Source organism: Taudactylus pleione, unplaced genomic scaffold, assembly GCF_031769625.1.
Source record: "Taudactylus pleione unplaced genomic scaffold, aTauple2 ptg000296l, whole genome shotgun sequence".
In the NCBI taxonomy this organism is placed as follows: domain Eukaryota; kingdom Metazoa; phylum Chordata; class Amphibia; order Anura; family Myobatrachidae; genus Taudactylus; species Taudactylus pleione.
In genome coordinates, this window is record NW_028284698.1 from 7,170,085 (window position 1) to 7,188,923 (window position 18,839).

Consider the following 18,839-nt stretch of genomic DNA (forward strand, 5'->3'; position numbering starts at 1 on the left):
ACACACTGCGCTCCCCTCCCGCATCCCACACACTGCGCTCCCCTTCACAATCCACATCCTACACACTGCGCACCCCTTCTGCATCCCACACACTGCGCACCCCTTCCGCATCCCACACACTGCGCACCCCTTCCGCATCCAACACACTGCGCCACCCCTTCCGCATCCCACACACTGCGCCACCCCTTCCGCATCCCACACACTGCGCTCCTTCTCCCTTATCTACATTCCACACTGCGCTCCCCTTCTGCATCCCACACACTGCGCTCCCCTTCACAATCCACATCCTACACACTGCGCACCCCTTCCGCATCCCACACACTGCGCACCCCTTCCGCATCCCACACACTGCGCACCACTTCCGCATCCAACACACTGCGCCACCCCTTCCGCATCCCACACACTGCGCCACCCCTTCCGCATCCCACACACTGCGCTCCTTCTCCCTTATCTACATTCCACACTGCGCTCCCCTTCTGCATCCCACACACTGCGCACCCCTTCCCAATCCACATCCCACACACTGCACACCCCTTCCGCGTCCCACACACTGCGCACCCCTTCCGCGTCCCACACACTGCGCACCCCTTCCGCGTCCCACACACTGCGCACCCCTTCACAATCCACGTCCCACACACTGCGCACCCCTTCACAATCCACGTCCCACACACTGCGCACCCCCTCCGCGTCCCACACACTGCGCACCCCCCTCCGCGCCCCACACACTGCGCACCCCCTCCGCGCCCCACACACTGCGCACCCCCTCCGCGCCCCACACACTGCGCACCCCCTCCGCGTCCCCCACACTGCGCACCCCCTCCGCGTCCCCCACACTGCGCACCCCCTCCGCATCCCCCACACTGCGCACCCCCTCCGCGTCCCCCACACTGCGCACCCCCTCCGCGTCCCCCACACTGCGCACCCCCTCCGCCTCCCCCACACTGCGCACCCCCTCCGCCTCCCACACACTGCGCACCCTTTCCGCATCCCACACACTGCGCACCCCTTCCATATCCCACACACTGCGCACCCCTTCCATATCCCACACACTGCGCACCCCTTCCGCATCCCACACACTGCGCACCCCTTCCGCATCCCACACACTGCGCACCCCTTCCGCATCCCACACACTGCGCACCCCTTCCGCATCCCACACACTGCGCACCCCTTCCGCATCCCACACACTGCGCACCCCTTCCGCATCCCACACACTGCGCACCCCTTCCGCATCCCACACACTGCGCTCCCCTTCACAATCCACATCCTACACACTGCGCACCCGTTCCGCATCCCACACACTGCGCTCCCCTTCCACATCCCACACACTGCGCTCCTTCTCCCTTATCTACATTCCACACACTGCGCTCCCCTTCCGCATCCCACACACTGCGCTCCCCTTCACAATCCACATCCTACACACTGCGCACCCCTTCCGCATCCCACACACTGCGCTCCTTCTCCCTTATCTACATTCCACACTGCGCTCCCCTTCTGCATCCCACACACTGCGCTCCCCTTCACAATCCACATCCTACACACTGCACACCCCTTCCGCATCCCACACACTGCGCACCCCTTCCGCATCCCACACACTGCGCTCCCCTTCACAATCCACATCCTACACACTGCGCACCCCTTCCGCGTCCCACACACTGCGCACCCCTTCCGCGTCCCACACACTGCGCACCCCTTCCGCGTCCCACACACTGCGCACCCCTTCCGCGTCCCACACACTGCGCACCCCTTCCGCGTCCCACACACTGCGCACCCCTTCCGCATCCCACACACTGCGCTCCCTCTCCCTATCTACATTCCACACACTGTGCTCCCCCTCCGCATCCAACATTGTGCTCCTTCTCCCTTATCTACATTCCACACACTGCGCTCCCCTTCTGCATCCCACACACTGCGCACCCATTCCGCATCCCACACACTGCGCTCCCCTTCACAATCCACATCTTGCACACTGCGCACCCCTTCCGCATCCCACACACTGCGCACCCCTTCCGCATCCCACACACTGCGCACCCCTTCCGCATCCCACACACTGCGCACCCCTTCCGCATCCCACACACTACGCACCCCTTCCGCATCCCACACACTGCGCTCCCCTTCACAATCCACATCCCACACACTGCGCTCCCCTTCCGCATCCCACACACTGTGCTCCCCTTCCGCATCCCACACACTGCGCTCCCCTTCCGCATCCCACACCCCACACACTGCGCACCCCTTCCACATCCCACACACTGCGCACCCCTTCACAATCCACATCCTACACACTGCGCACCCCCTTCCGCATCCCACACACTGCGCTCCCCTTCCACATCCCACACACTGCGCTCCTTCTCCCTTATCTACATTCCACACTGCGCTCCCCTTCTGCATCCCACACACTGCGCACCCCTTCCGCATCCCACACACTGCGCTCCCCTTCACAATCCACATCCTACACACCCCTTTCGCATCCCACACACTGCGCACCTCTTCCGCATCCCACACACTGCGCACCCCTTCCACATCCCACACACTGCGCACCCCTTCACAATCCACATCCTACACACTGCGCACCCCTTCCGCATCCCACACACTGCGCTCCTTCTCCCTTATTTACATTCCACACACTGCGCTCCCCTTCCGCATCCCACACACTGCGCTCCCCTTCACAATCCACATCCTACACACCCCTTCCACATCCCACACACTGCGCTCCCCTTCACAATCCACATCCTACACACTGCGCACCCGTTCCGCATCCCACACACTGCGCTCCCTCTCCCTATCTACATTCCACACACTGTGCTCCCCCTCCGCATCCAACATTGTGCTCCTTCTCCCTTATCTACATTCCACACACTGCGCTCCCCTTCTGCATCCCACACACTGCGCACCCATTCCGCATCCCACACACTGCGCTCCTTCTCCCTTATCTACATTCCACACACTGCGCTCCCCTCCCGCATCCCACACACTGCGCTCCCCTTCACAATCCACATCCTACACACTGCGCACCCCTTCTGCATCCCACACACTGCGCACCCCTTCCGCATCCCACACACTGCGCACCCCTTCCGCATCCCACACACTGCGCCACCCCTTCCGCATCCCACACACTGCGCTCCTTCTCCCTTATCTACATTCCACACTGCGCTCCCCTTCTGCATCCCACACACTGCGCACCTCTTCACAATCCACATCCCACACACTGCGCACCCCTTCCGCGTCCCACACACTGCGCACCCCTTCCGCGTCCCACACACTGCGCACCCCTTCCGCGTCCCACACACTGCGCACCCCTTCCGCGTCCCACACACTGCGCACCCCTTCACAATCCACGTCCCACACACTGCGCACCTCTTCACAATCCACATCCCACACACTGCGCACCCCTTCACAATCCACGTCCCACACACTGCGCACCTCTTCACAATCCACGTCCCACACACTGCGCACCCCTTCCGCGCCCCACACACTGCGCACCCCCTCCGTGTCCCCCACACTGCGCACCCCCTCCGCGTCCCCCACACTGCGCACCCCCTCCGCGTCCCCCACACTGCGCACCCCCTCCGCGTCCCCCACACTGCGCACCCCCTCCGCGTCCCCCACACTGCGCACCCCCTCCGCGTCCCCCACACTGCGCACCCCTTCCGCATCCCACACTGCGCTCCCCTTCCGCATCCCACACACTGCGCTCCCCTTCCGCATCCCACACACTGCGCACCCCTTCCGCATCCCACACACTGCGCACCCCTTCCGCATCCCACACACTGCGCACCCCTTCCATATCCCACACACTGCGCACCCCTTTCATATCCCACACACTGCGCACCCCTTCCGCATCCCACACACTGCGCACCCCTTCCGCATCCCACACACTGCGCACCCCTTCCGCATCCCACACACTGCGCACCCCTTCCGCATCCCACACACTGCGCACCCCTTCCGCATCCCACACACTGCGGTCCCCTTCACAGTCCACATCCTACACAGTGCTCCCCTCCAGGAATTACCTGGAGCACCCAACCATGCTGGAAAAAAACAGGAGATTTTGGTTGGGATGTACTAAAGGAAAAATGTGGTAAAAACCCAGTTATCGGGGTTTTTTACCACATTTCCATATGTACTAAGCCCTGTCCACCCTCTTTTCGGTGTGGAGGGTAACACCAGAGAAACATGGCGTTACCCTATAGAAGCCCATGGGCTTCTTACCGCACCCGACGCTTCACCACCGTGTTGCCGCTCCGCCGTCGCCCAGCGCTGGCCCCCACTCACCTGCTCTCCATGGTCCCGTGCTCCTGCTAGGTCCTCCGCCTCCTCCTAATCTTCTTCTGGGTGCAGGGAGGAGGAGGAGCCCGGGGCTTCCTGCACAGGTGTTAGTACATATGCGATTTGCAAGGTTCGGTGACTGGCGGAATTGTCACCGCAACCTTAGTACTTCCTGGCCTTTAGCAGTGTCCAGGCCTTTGCTTGGCAGCTCGGACAGCTGAATGGTCTACAATAATAGTAATGTTCTGGCCAAGCGAGTACAGTTGGGGTTGTGACATTTTATGTTAATCTGCCATAAAATATTTACTGACACATTCAAAATACAATTATGTAAAATAAATATAATGCTCCTTTAATTTAAGGGAGACTAAAATGTACCCCCACATAGCCCAGGGGTTTTTCTAAAGGTGTACTGTACTGTTTGTTCCATTTGATAGCCATAAAAGATGACAAAATTACCTCATTGTATGTTTTTAGCCACACAGCAGATAGGTTTTCTACTCTGTGATTCACAGCAATCCCTGCCACTGTTGTGGGACCAGTAGGGGCACCAAAGAAATCTGTGAGGGCAGCGGGGGGGGGGTGTCCTGGGTGACATGGCGGCTAGCAGCAGGGTGGCCCGGAAAACGCAGTATTTTGAAAGGGGGTTTCCAAATCCATACAGCTTACACAGGATTTAGGACCACTGCAGTAAAATATACCACTCAGCTTATGACGGGGTACACACTCATTGACTGACACAGACACACAAAGACAGACAGACACACACACAGTAGTAGTGCCCCTTATACAGTGTCCCCAGTAGTGCCTTATGCAGTGACCCATATACAGTGCCCCTCTATGTAGTGCCTCCAGTAGTGGTCCCCCTATGCAGTGCCCCAATACAGTACTCTCAGTAGTGCCCCTTTATACAGTGCCCCCTTAGAGGTCCCCCTATGAAGTGCCCTTTATACAGTGCCCTCAGTAGTGGCCCCCACTATGCAGTGCTCCCAGTAGTGCCCCTTATGCAGTGCCCCACTATGTAGTGCCCCCAGTAGTGGTCCCCTATGCAGTGTCCCTTATACAGTGCCCCACATACAGTGTCCCCAGTAGTAGGTCCCCCCTATGCAGTGATACAGTGCCCCCAGTAGTAGGTCCCCCATATGCAGTGCCCCCAGTAGTGGTCCCCCTATACAGGGCCCCCAGTATTGATCCACCTCCAGCCCGGGTTCCTCCGTGGATGCAGCAGCCAATGAGAGTCTGTCTGACTCTCATTGGCTGTTAAAACAAACACACCACCGCTGCGCCGGCGGCTGTGTGTTTGTCACTATGTAGTGCGGACTGCACTCATTGCGGTCCGCACTACACTTACTGATCGGAGGGCAGGGGAGGTTTCTGGGTACTCAGAAACCCCCCCTCCATGAGCGCACTGCTACTGCTGTCTCCCTTCCCCACGCTTGCTGTGCACACCGCACACAAACAAGCTGGCTCCAGGGGTCCAGGCATCCCTGGGCCATCCCCAGTGTGATACGGCGTATCACAGATTGCCGGCTTGTAGTTAATTGGCTTCCGTAGCCCTGCAGGACACACAGTAAGAGCCTGTGACCGCAGCTGCCGCCGACAGTCAATGTCAGAACGCAGCCACGGCTGCAGCAGCAGAGCAGCATAACATACTGGACCACCAGGGCCCTTTGCGTTCTGAAGAGGCGGCCTGCGATGCTCGGCTACAGAGCGGCCTGGGGTACAAATGGCACTCTGCCCCCCGACCCAGCCCTCCACTACTTATACCTCTTTCAGACACATGCCCCAGCAAATACACAGTTGTTCAACACGGGTGTAACCCTGGTCACAGCTCGGAGAATCCCTTTCACACTACACCGCAGACCCGGGTTTCCCAGGTTGACCCATTTTACACATAAGCTACATCTGCCCTGGCTTTCAGTGTGAAGTCATTTAAATTGGACGCTTTTTTGGCTCCCAAAAATGAAATCAAGGAACTCCGGGTGGCTACTTGTGGGTTTGGGGAAGGGTAGAGACTGCATTGCTGTCATCATGGCTAACGAGGTACACTTGTGTAGCCTGGAGTTCCTTGATTTCAGAGTTTGTTTGCTGTTTCACATAGCACGGGCCCTATTTATTAAAATCCACATTTGCGATAGACAGTCTGCTACTGTGCATGCGCTGCTTTAGAGAACATCAAAGAAGAGAGCCTTAGCAAATGCACCCCCCTCCGCGACCCCTCACTCACCTGACACTTACCTGGGTGATCGTTGAGCTTGAGCTCTCTTCTTCTCCGGTCAGCTGATAGCCGAGGCTCCTGGTCTGTGACCCCGGTCAGCTGATGTGTACTGTAAACTGAGATGCCGGTTTTCAGTACAGCTGACCGGGGTCACAGTGCAGGAGCCCTGGCGACCAGCTGACCGGAGAAGAGAGCTCAAATTGGCGGTCCCCCAGCTGCAGGTAAGTCATATCTGCAAGGATCGCAATTGCAAAGCTGCCTGAGTGTATATATCATATCTATAGCCTGCAGCTTTGCAATTATGATCCTTGCAGAATCAGGCCCTGAGAACGCCCACTTTTAGAGCCCCGTGCACGTTGTGACAGAGATTGGTGCATCCTTGTATACCACCATCGGTCGCACCATCGAAACGTGCACCAGCCCTATGACAGGTGCAGTTTCTCCATCTGACCACGGCCTCCTCTACTTGTGACTGTAAGTCTGAGAACGCAGCCACTGGCATTGACACAGCCATGACACTCCCATAATACGCCCACTGAACAGCCCATTTATGCTTGACTACTACCAATCTCCCAGTCACCGCCCATCGCTTTGCTACCACCAGGTCCTACCTGCACTCCTGCAGTGGGGATCAACTCCGAAGCCTCCTCTCGGGCAGCTTGGGCACCGATTCTGCTAGTATCCAGCCTTCTCTGCCAGCAGCAGTGTGGCAACTGCCCCCATCTGAGCACAGGCAAACCCTCTGCAGTCTCTGCTTCCACATGGCAGGTAGAGCCGGACGAGCCAGAAGCAGATAAGCATCTGCAGCATCAGCTAGCATATCGGTCACATTGGATGGCATGGCCGATATAGAAAGAGCTCTTCAGTGTACATGGAGTCTCATGTCGGTAGTCAGCGAGCTGTGTCTTAGAAGGATTTGGGTCTCGCTTCCACTGCTCTCCCTGTATACAGCATGCCGATTGTCCAGCCTCCAGAGCAGACAGGGAGATACACCACTTTTCTGGGGACACAAGTACCACGGCAGCCCACCACTATGTCTGTGCCAGCAGGTATATGCGTCCCATGCACAGGATGTTCAGCATCATCCACCCCACTTCACCAGACAGCCAGGTATCCAATGCCAACCCACCCAACACAACCCGTCATTGCCCAAACCCAAGCTGCTGCCATGGGGAGTCAGGGCTTCCAGCCTAATGTTCCATCTCAGTTACCTTTGGAGACAGACCTAACTCCTTCCTTGATCTACCCTCCACCAGTTGTATCCCCTACCACAGGGCTCGACAGGAGCCAGTTTAAAAGTTTAGGAGCCAGACCATTGTCCATTACCAAAATATATGAAAACTTGTATAGACCACCACACATGCCCCTCAAGCTCCCCCACATACCATCAGACCACCACACATGCCTCTTCAATGGTCATCGGATTCTGCCCCATGCCCATACCTGCCCCCAATTCAAAATATGCTAAGCAGTGGGGCCCAAATGAACATTATGCCACACAGTAGGAACCACAAGCACATTATGCCAAACAGTAGGACCCAAATGCACATTATGCCACATAGTAGGACCACAATTCTTATTATGCCACACAGTAGGATCAAGATGCACACATGCCACATATTAGGGCCCAAATGCACATTATGCCACACAGTAGGACTCAAATGCACATTACGCCACACAGTAGGTCCCAAATGCACATGATGCCACACAGTAGGATCCAAATGTACATTATTCCATACACTAGGACCTAAATGCACATTATGCCACATAGTAGTGGCCAAATGCACATGATGCCACACAGTAGGATCCAAATGTACATGATGCCACACACTAGGATCCAAATGTACATTATGCCACACACTAGGAGCAAATATATATTATGGCACACACACTAGGAGCAAATACATATTATGGCACACAAACTAGGAGCAAATACATATTATGGCACACAGTAGGACCAAAAACATATTATGGCACACAGTAGGACCAAATACATATTATGGCACACAGTAGGACCAAATACATATTATGGCACACAGTAGGACCAAATACATATTATGGCACACAGTAGGACCAAATACATATTATGAATTATAAACTGAATGCAAGCACAGAATATCCTTATAACAAAATAGAGTTTACGATTACTAGAGAATGTTTTTTTTGGGGTATATATCCAACCTCTATGGAAGGTGGATTGACAAAGGGGAATCGCGCTATACTGATTAAATTGACAGCTGCTGCCAAAAAGACTATTCTGTCACACTGGATCTCGTCAGAACCTATCCCCATACACTTATTTCACACTAAATTCTCCTTTTTATTTTTTATGGACTGGACCGAGACTTCTTTACACAAAGAGAAAATGACAGAAGGGTTTTTTGATGTTTGGCTCCCTATGTCCTCACACTTTCTGATGTTATAAAGGATGCATTGCGAAAATGTTTCGGCTTAACAACATGGTACAATTTTGAAGTTTTGTCCACAGGTGTGCCATTCTAATAGAATTAAATGGTTATTATGTGTTTTGCTCTGTAGTTGATGGGGTATAATATGGATATATTTTTGTCAATGTCTTATGGTTCTAAAATATGTACCTTCTAATCTATTTACTATGTTTATTTTACCCGATATTGCAATTTTATGTATTTTGTCATTTTTGCCACTCTGTCAATAAAAATTTGTTGAAAAAGAATATCCTTATAACCTGGACTGTTAGGGAGCTTGGGAAACACTGCATTACGGAATCGGTATGAAATACCGTCAGCAGCCCGACAGATGAACAGATTCTGGCAGCGGCAGCCCGACAGCGCTGGAAATCACGATCGTCCTCAGGTAAGTTATAACTAACCCTAACCTCCCCCCAAGTGCCTAACCCTAAGTTCCCCCAGGGGTGCCTAACCCTAACCCTCCCTCCCCCTAGCCTAACCCTAAGTCCCCCTCGGGTGCGCTAAACCTAACCCTACCCCCCGCAGCTGTCCGCTCGCGGCGCCTGGCATCCGCTCAATCGGGATGCCGGGCGCCTGTCTCCCAGCGTCGGGAAAATGACAGGCGTCTAGAGATAGCCGCCTGTCATTTAACCCACTCCAGGATAAAGCAGTCGGGAAGCCGGCTGTTGGGATCACGTCAGCCGGTTTCCCGATTGCATCCCCTGCATTACATGTAGTGTTATTCATTTTCTAATAATGCTTTACCAATGTTTAGAAGTTGTAGGGGTTTGCTCCCAAATGTTGTTTACATCTTTACTGAAGTGTATATACAGTATATGCAAGCTACAGATATGCAGAGCAGACAGTATAAAGAGAGAGTTGTATCACACTCATAACAAGCAGCTCTATCTATTGCAACAGCCTGTGCAGTTATTTACAAGGGTGTCCCTTTCCTCTAAGGACTCATAAAGGAAGTTAGTCATTACACTAAGGTCCTTCCACATGTGACCTCCTGTCTCCGTAGTGGATACATGTTATATCTCTGTCTCTGTGTGTGCTGTATCTGAGGTTTCACTTATATCTGTAACCAACCAGTCAGACCTGTTCCAGGTGCAGAAGTTACAGCGGAGAAATCTTACTTGTGTGTGAATAGAACATTTACAGTATGGACACAGGAAGACGGAAGGGATTTCAGTAAAGGCAGGAGGCAGGGACATGGACATTGTCCACAGGTCACAAGCAGAGCACTCTGACACACCTTGTCTTGGCAGGAAAACTGTATGTATATGTAATTGTATATATTTGTATCTATTTTGTACTGGCTATTCCCTCTGTTGTAGTAACAGTATGGCAATAATTAATGTTAGTTTATTAATAATTAATGTAATAGTCTTATGACAAAGACAGCAGGGGATTAAATAATGGCATATTTAATTGTTTTTGGGCACTTATATATAACTGAATTCTAGATATGCTATAGTGACAATATATAAGAAAATAAGTACTATGAGATTGATGAGAGAGAGAGAGAGAGAGAATGGTGCGAAACTCAGGACAGAATAACGACTCAGAGACAGCAATAAATTCCAACGTTTCAATGTATTAGTATTGCTATCAGGGATCTCTTGATAAAAGTTGGATAACCTGAAATATTGGACAGTATTGCGGTGGTAACTATTTAATCTCCTGGTACAAGTCCCGTTGAGTGCGGCCTCCCCTCCCACCCCCCCACCTATAATTTCTAGTTACATCAGGTACAGAGATTAATATTCTTTTGACAGACGTGTATGCTATAAATACTTACCAGTACAAAGAGTCTGCAGCCACCAAAATATAATTGGATCTACAATAATCTGGATTTCATGAAACATGCCTAGATTTGTACAGTATTTAGTTATCCACTTAAACATTACTGTTCCTTATACCCCAAGATGTTGCAAATATTTGCACACAGTGATTCATGAAGAGAATCTACGTTCGCCCCATGGTAGATAAAACATGGGAACATTTACTATAATTTGCAGTGGTTGAAACAAGATTAATGGTCGTTGTGTTAGTTACAAAAACTGTTCCTGCTTTCATATATTGTTGTTTTTGGTTTCTTGCCAGCAGATTAAGGAAGTAACTTGTAATATCTTAAAGAAGAAGTTTACCAATACTCAAACCATTTCTGTGCTAGCTAATGCTGTGTGACTCAGAGGCAGGTGGCAGCTTCAGATCAAAAGGCCTCTAATGTGAAATGACTGCTACTGATCTGACACTGTGGTAAGCATGTACAGGAAGATGGAAGCTGCCATCATAGGTTGGCAGGGTACGAACAAAGAAACTGGGGAGATTAAAAGCTCACGACCCTACAGTACACAAACACTGAATGGCAGTACACAAGAAGATGCTGTGACCAGAATTCGAGAGGCGACAAGCATGAAAAGGATGGCGAGCATGAGCAGGACCCCATCTCCTGCTACAATAAGTAAGAGAAAAAGAGGGATGAGGGGGAGTCTGTGGAGCATGACTGGTTCCCTGCCTTTTGGCGGAGCATGGATCTCAGCCGCTAGTTTTGATGTTGATGCTCAAGAACAGCAGTTGGACTCGGGGGTAAATGGTTTGGTACTTGACCCGGTGGAGCATGCCTGGATGATTATGGCTGCAGAAGGCAACTATGAAGAGCTGCAGGAGTCACTCCAGGAGGATCCCAACTTGCTTTACAAAAGAGATTTTGTGACTGGTTACTCTGTGATCCATTGGATAGCCAAACATGGTCACCATGAGGATTTAATCAGACTTATGGATTTCGCAAGCACTAGAGGCCACTTTTTGGATATCAATACCCGTGCTAGTGGGGGGCTAACTGCACTCCATATTGCAGCACTACAAGGCCATGCCATGATTATCAAAGTGTTGATAGGTGCATTCAACGCAGATGCCCATATTCGCGACCATAATGGCCGAAAGGCTTGGCAATACTTACAGCCTGGTACTGATAGCAATCTTCTGGTACTCCTGGGGGCTCCTGAAGAGGAGGAAGCCGATGCCTTGGCTGCAGCAAACAAGAACAATAATAGTTATGTTACCACCATCCAGCGTAATGCACAACGTGACTATGATGAAACAGATGCTGCTGCTGGTAGGATGACCGTGGTAGTAGCACCTGTAAGGAACTTTCTAAAAACCGCCTATAATTTCCTAAAGAGATGGTAACTATTGGCCCCTCTCGTACAATATTTTGAACAATCTAGAATAATATATTACATTTGCACTTGATTACTGTTAGAAATTGAACATTTGAAACAAAGAAACATTGATCAATATAAAATATTTTATATGGCAAGTATGAAAATAAGGAATCAGTGTAATGAGATTGGTGAAATGAAACTTTAATAAGATTCTGTGTGTGACTTACTTACGGCTGGTCCCATTCAAGCACTTTATAGCAACAAAATTAGGAGCAACGTGAAACCACTCGATGTCCAGTAATAAGGTTCTCAAAAGCAGTGACTGTAAAATAATATAGATCATAGAAACCTGTCATACATGGGTGTGTGTATATATGTAAACTACAGGTACAGAAATGTTATGCATAGGAGTTAATCATGGTAAATACTGCATTTCAATTGCTATTCTGTTTTTAATTTATTTTGTATTAAAAAAGAAATATGGACAAGTATGACTTCACAGGTTTCCAGATATACTTACCTTGTAAAAACAAGACATTAATATGATTTTACCGGAAACTTTGTTACACAGCTACATGTTCATGTATGTGTGTGTATCCAGGACTGCTTGTTATGTGTGTTTTTTCTAAAAGCATGTTACAGGGTACTTTCCTACTTTTTACATATGAAAGAAATAAGTATGAGCTAAAATGCATTGATCAGTCTGAGCAGTTACTTTTATTAGCAGCTCTGTTTGACAATAGCAGTAAATCAGATTTTTCCTGCACCAACAAACATGGAATAAATACCATAGTCTGATTTCAATGACTAATCACCACTAATTTGTGTAAAAAACCTCAAATAGCAAAGGATAAAATGGGGTTGATTCAATTACATTTTCCCCGTGAGTCTGAGCATGTAAGGGGCCCATTTATCAATAATCACATACTCAATGCGATCTGGGCACAATATTAGCACCAATGATAGCACCGGGGTGTATTAAATAGCACCTGCAGGGACAGGGGCAACGCAAAAAGAAGCCCATCCCTGTGATGTGCTCGGAGTGAAGTGACAGCATCACAACCCTCTCCCGTAACTTTTTGCGAAGTGCAGCCCATAAGCTACAGCAGCACAACAGCATCTTTGGGGCCCATTTATCAAAGTGAATTTGAGGTAAATTCCCCGAAAACACCTGTATAACCCGGATGTATGAAGGAGGGATCGCAGCAGGTATCGGAGATACCTGCTGCGATCCCTCCATTGCCGCTGGCAGCCGCCTCCCCCATAGGTTTCTATAGGGGATTGCCATGCTGCCAAATGTATCAATATTGGGAATGCGAAGCATTTCCGATATTGGCACCAGCAGCTAGCGCCATCTGACGATAGCGTCAGCCGCTGTAGTCTATGACAACCTACCGCATATCTGCCGGCGGAGGGATCTCACGGAACCCTCCGCCGGCAATGAGAGCCACTCATGTGCGGTCCGCGGGACTGTGCATGCGCAGCAGCCCCGACTGCCCTACGGAGACATCGCAGGGATTGGCTCCATTCGGAGCCCGTCTCCCTGCATGTCCCGGATAATACATCCAGTAGATAGGATCACATTTTGCAATGCAATCAGGGGCGTTACTGGCATGCCCTGATCGCATTGCAAAAGCGGGGCTTTTTATATGGTGTAAGCTGTGGAGACCAAGCTCCGGAATGTGAGATTGGTAATTCTGACCGCAACGTATCCCCCATAGAAACCTATGGGGGGTTTCGACTGCTGTCAGAAATGTAGGGACTGCAGCAGATATCTGAAATACCTGCTGCGTTCCCTCCATAATACTTAATGATAAATAGGCCCCTAAGTGCAGCCATATGCCACAATTACGGTAGCTCCAGACTCACTGACGTTTGCTCGCAGAGGGCTGCTTCTAAAAACCTGTGAGTCTGGGGCGTTATTGGGACACGTGAGGGAGGGGGTGCCGTTGCTAGCATTTCCACGCCGTTGCAACAGCAACTCGCCCTCCTTGTGGCTAATTGAATCAAGCCTAATGCGTGTTAATCAATGTATATATCTTACTGTGTTCATCTCTGTGATGCTTTAAATTATTTGTGCAATGGCCCTCCTCCCCTAAGCCATTCCAATGTGATTTATAGCAGAAAAGCTCAGTCTCCAACTTCAAAGCAGTACACTGCTCTGTAGAAACCGCCATACCTGTTTTGCCTGTTTCAGGTAATCAATGGCTCAAATAAGACTTTAAGGGCTATATTTACTAAAGTGAGAGTTTTTAGAAGTGGAGATGTTGCCCATAGCAACCAGATAGCCTAAGTATATGTGGTATTCAGGACACTTTGACACAAAATAATGCTTACATTGCAAAGCCGACATCATACACCAACAACTGGGTGAATACAATGAAAGCACAATTATGAAATGCAATTTTATATCTACGAAATGTTAAAAAACATCCTTCTATCTATGTCAAAGATGCTTTCAGAATTAGATCATATACAGTATATGTTCAGTTTGCCCTACATACATCAAAATTCTGTTCCTGAGATTATTTTGAGGGAGACAGTACAGGTGCTCACACTCACCCACTGGCAGGCAGGGTACATCCACATAACTAATAAACCAGCCAAGGAACTTTATTCACATACTAATTTGTTGATGTTACAAAACATTAGTGATAAAATGCATGTCATATGAGGTAACATGTAGAACCTAGTCAAATGATGTACGTGCATGCGCCTAGTACGGTTATGAAAATGTGCTGCAGACCGTACAATGTTTACCAAGAAGCACTCGCTGAGTGATAATAGGGTGTTGGCACATCCTGACTAGGAAATGTTGAAAACTTCCCTGTATAAATCAAATCACTAAAATGTGCAACTGTTTATATGAAGCTGATGTTAAGTTTAAATGGTTTAAGGTACAATAAGTTTGTTTCCAGGGTTAGTAACATGTAGTAGCATAACCTGTTTTGCATTACTTGTCATCCATATTGTGTGTAATGCAAAAGCTTCATACGCAAAACATTGATTTACATTTTCCTGTCTGCCTCACAGAACATAGTAACTTCTCATCTGTTACTATTTATTGTAATGTACGTTGCATATCCTGCAGATTCTTATTTAAGCAGCTATAGCTTTATAAATGGTATACAGGATTTAGTACATTACATACAGAACTGCTTAATGAAGTGGTTAAATAGAAATCTACGAATAGCCGGCACAAGGTTTAAAAAGCCCCAAAGCAAAAAATACAAATTTATATACAAATATTAATTCACTATAAAGACGACTTTTTATAGGAATTAAGGAATGAAACCTTGGGCACAAACTGGTGGCAAAAATGCAAACAGCTGCTTTATGGGAGTGAGCACGTCCAGTAGGGAAATCTAGCTCTAAACACAGCAGTGTAAGAAAGCGGATGCTGACAGCTGTTTCATATCTCTATACTGTACATGCTGCTCAGTCACACAGAGACACACACTGCAAACAAACATCCGCAATGACGTGAAATCATTCTATCATTAGAAAGTTTATCGCCATATTTATTTACACCTCATATAAAATCTCATACAATGTAAATAGATAACATGGGAATGACAGCAATATTTTGTTTAATGTAGAAAGACAGCAGGATTGTTTTTATCATTAAATCCAAGAGTATCAAGGGCATTATTTATCGCTATCCAAAGCACATCATGTTCTTCTAACCCGGAGACTGACAAGAACATGACACTTCTATCACACTGCAATGTGAGTTCAATCTGGGGATTGTGTTTGCTTTCTTCATGCCCCTATAGGGCTTCAGAGTTATGTGAAGTACACACCTGGCCGACCCAGAAGCCGGCCGACCACTCCGGCAGACCGATTTGGTGAGCATACACACTTACCAATTGGCCGCACGGTATGTCTGGCCAGACATCACAACTCGGCGGGCATTTAAATTTGCCAGCCCAGTTGTGATGTCATTGTTAGGCAGTTCCTATGGCCAATATAACGGGTCGATCAGTCACCTGTACACACTGGCAGATGCACATGATATTTCTGCAAAATATATTGCATCCACAACACGTCATATCTATGAACGACATCTTTACAGAGTCTCATGTACACACAAACAGATGCACCGACCGATATATTGGTTGTCAACTCTATGACATATATCGCACAGTGTGTATCCAGCATGAGATTTTGGGGGATATTTATCAAACCTTCTAAAGAGAACAAGTGGAGTTGTGGTCCAATGAGATTCTAGCTATCATTTTATAGAATGTAGCAAAGAAATGAAAGCTAGGATTTTGATTAGTTGCCATGGGCAACACTTCCACTTGTCCTCTTTAGAAGGTTTGATAAATCTCCCTTTTTGTATCAATAGGTATAATTTATCACTCGCAATGTTTCCCTTTTCCTCTGAAACAAACTACTGTAAAGTCACCCTTAAAGCTGAACTACTACCTGGGAGCCCCTAAGGATGACAAAACATCTGTACATAGCAGGCATCAACCATTATTCCTACCGCACTAGCCAAAAATCAAGGGCTGTCAGCGGGTAACCAATTAATATACAATCTAAAGCTTGTGGATGGTCATCCTGATCACACCAACCCTCTTATCTCATTTTAAAGTGGCAAATTAAATAATTTTTGTTGTAAAGCAAAACTGGTAGAGCCCTGAACCAACATGTAGAAGTCCCAGGTGCTCCAGCTGAGGAAATAACGACCCATTCTAAAATATCCCATTTTTAAAACTACCTTTCTTATACGTTAGATTCAAATAAAAGGCAAAACTTATGGACCAGACAAGAATAGATGTTCCTTACTATTCTCTTGGTATCTATTGTGTCCTCTTAAAAGCTTGCTGTACCCATTTTAAATCATAGTCCTTATTCTGCATTCAACTACACGTTTTTTCGTCAGATATAGGGTGTTTCTTGATTTAACAATTCCCCATGACAGCAAAGACTTCCCCATGCAAAGGCTACGGCATTTCTCCTTTCACTGCTGCCATCACAGAATGGCAAGAGCAGAGGCCTTGGAAAAGAAAACATATTTTATTAGAATTTGTTAAATAAGTGGTTCTCAACTCCAGTCCTCAAGTACCACCAACAGGTCATGTTTTCTGTATTTCTTTAATCATGCACTGGTGAGTTAATCTATGTTGCTGGTCAGTAATTTTTCCATCTGCTTCCACAAACAGAAATCCTCAAAACATAACCTGTGGGGGTACTTGAGGGTTGAGGCTGAGAACCACTGCCTTAAAATATATATATATAATTTTTATTTTTTTTTATAATACATTTTATTAGTATTTCAATAGTACAATATATATCATGGTTAAGAAACCAGTCTGAAATTACAATGACATCATCAAAGGTATATGGCATATAAAATTTAACATAACATGCATATATATTTGTTACTATGCCAATTATAATACTAAGATAATACCACAACAGATGGAGAAATAACTATTATTAATAGTTTCAAGATATATTGAGACGAGTAAAAGCTCAAAAATTAGAGAAATATCTTATTTATCATTTTCAATAGGATAGAAAATAAGACAAATAAGAAAAGAAACCAGTCTGAAATTACAATGACATCATCAAAGGTATATGGCATATAAAATTTAACATAACATGCATATATATTTGTTACTATGCCAATTATAATACTAAGATAATACCACAACAGATGGAGAAATAACTATTATTAATAGTTTCAAGATATATTGAGACGAGTAAAAGCTCAAAAATTAGAGAAATATCTTATTTATCATTTTCAATAGGATAGAAAATAAGACAAATAAGAAAAGAAACCAGTCTGAAATTACAATGACATCATCAAAGGTATATGGCATATAAAATTTAACATAACATGCATATATATTTGTTACTATGCCAATTATAATACTAAGATAATACCACAACAGATGGAGAAATAACTATTATTAATAGTTTCAAGATATATTGAGACGAGTAAAAGCTCAAAAATTAGAGAAATATCTTATTTATCATTTTCAATAGGATAGAAAATAAGACAAATAAGAAAAGACAGATTTGTGAAAGAAAAAGGGGAAGATAACCTTCAATCAAAACAAGACAAGACAAGACTAGACAAGACTAGACAATACAGAGGAAAAAAGGCTGTGTTTATATGAATAGTGAAAATGAAGGAATGACCTTAAGTCAAAGGACCGGGTCAGATAAAATGTGGAAAAGGTGCAGATAAGAATGCAAATACCTAAACCGAGAACATGGGGTAATGAAATATACTAAAGTAAGTTTTAAGCCATACTAATATCTCCGCTATTCCATTGATATGAAAAAGCAAAATATAAAAAGTGATATTTATTGTTATATGGTACTGGGACATAGATTAGATATCTTTTTGTAAATGTCTAAGTAAGAACCAATCAGTTGATTCATATAATTTATAGATTTTAGTCTGGGATGATTCATCTAGAGTATCAATATATAACCCCCATTTCCTATAGAATCTATCTATTCCAGAATGAATGTCAGGAATACTAGACCGTCTATCAAAATATATTAACTGAAGCATTTTCTGTTGAACTTCAACAAGAGAGGGAGACGTGTGAGATGTCCAGTGAATCAAAATGGTCTCCTTGGCAACAGTTACAAAAAGTGTGAGTAACGGGGTTAGTTGTTTCCTCCGTTCTCCCAAATCCCAGTTAGAAAAGTTGCCCAAAAGACAAGCCAATATATCAGGAGTAAGATAAAGGCAAAAAGTATTATTTAGATAGGATAATATTTTAT

At 47.2% G+C, this 18,839-nt stretch overlaps 1 protein-coding gene across 2 annotated transcripts; it reads left to right on the forward strand.

Annotated features, from left to right (window-relative positions):
* The first annotated feature begins 9,933 nt into the window (after positions 1-9,933).
* Positions 9,934-12,566, forward strand: SOWAHD (sosondowah ankyrin repeat domain family member D). Of its 2 annotated transcripts, none has more exons than XM_088482904.1 (2): positions 9,934-10,191; positions 11,023-12,566. In XM_088482904.1, the coding sequence occupies exon 2, from the start codon at positions 11,185-11,187 to the stop codon at positions 12,109-12,111; it is 927 nt and encodes a 308-aa protein (XP_088339030.1). In that variant the 5' UTR covers positions 9,934-10,191; positions 11,023-11,184; the 3' UTR covers positions 12,112-12,566. The 2 variants fall into 2 exon arrangements, with proteins under 2 accessions (XP_088339030.1, XP_088339029.1); XM_088482903.1 differs by having other exon boundaries at positions 11,026-12,566.
* The last annotated feature ends 6,273 nt before the right edge of the window (positions 12,567-18,839 follow it).

Coding starts and splice junctions, on each gene's coding strand:
- SOWAHD (XM_088482904.1), top strand. CDS start 11,185: ATGTACAGGAAGATGGAAGCTGCCATCATAGGTTGGCAGGGTACGAAC.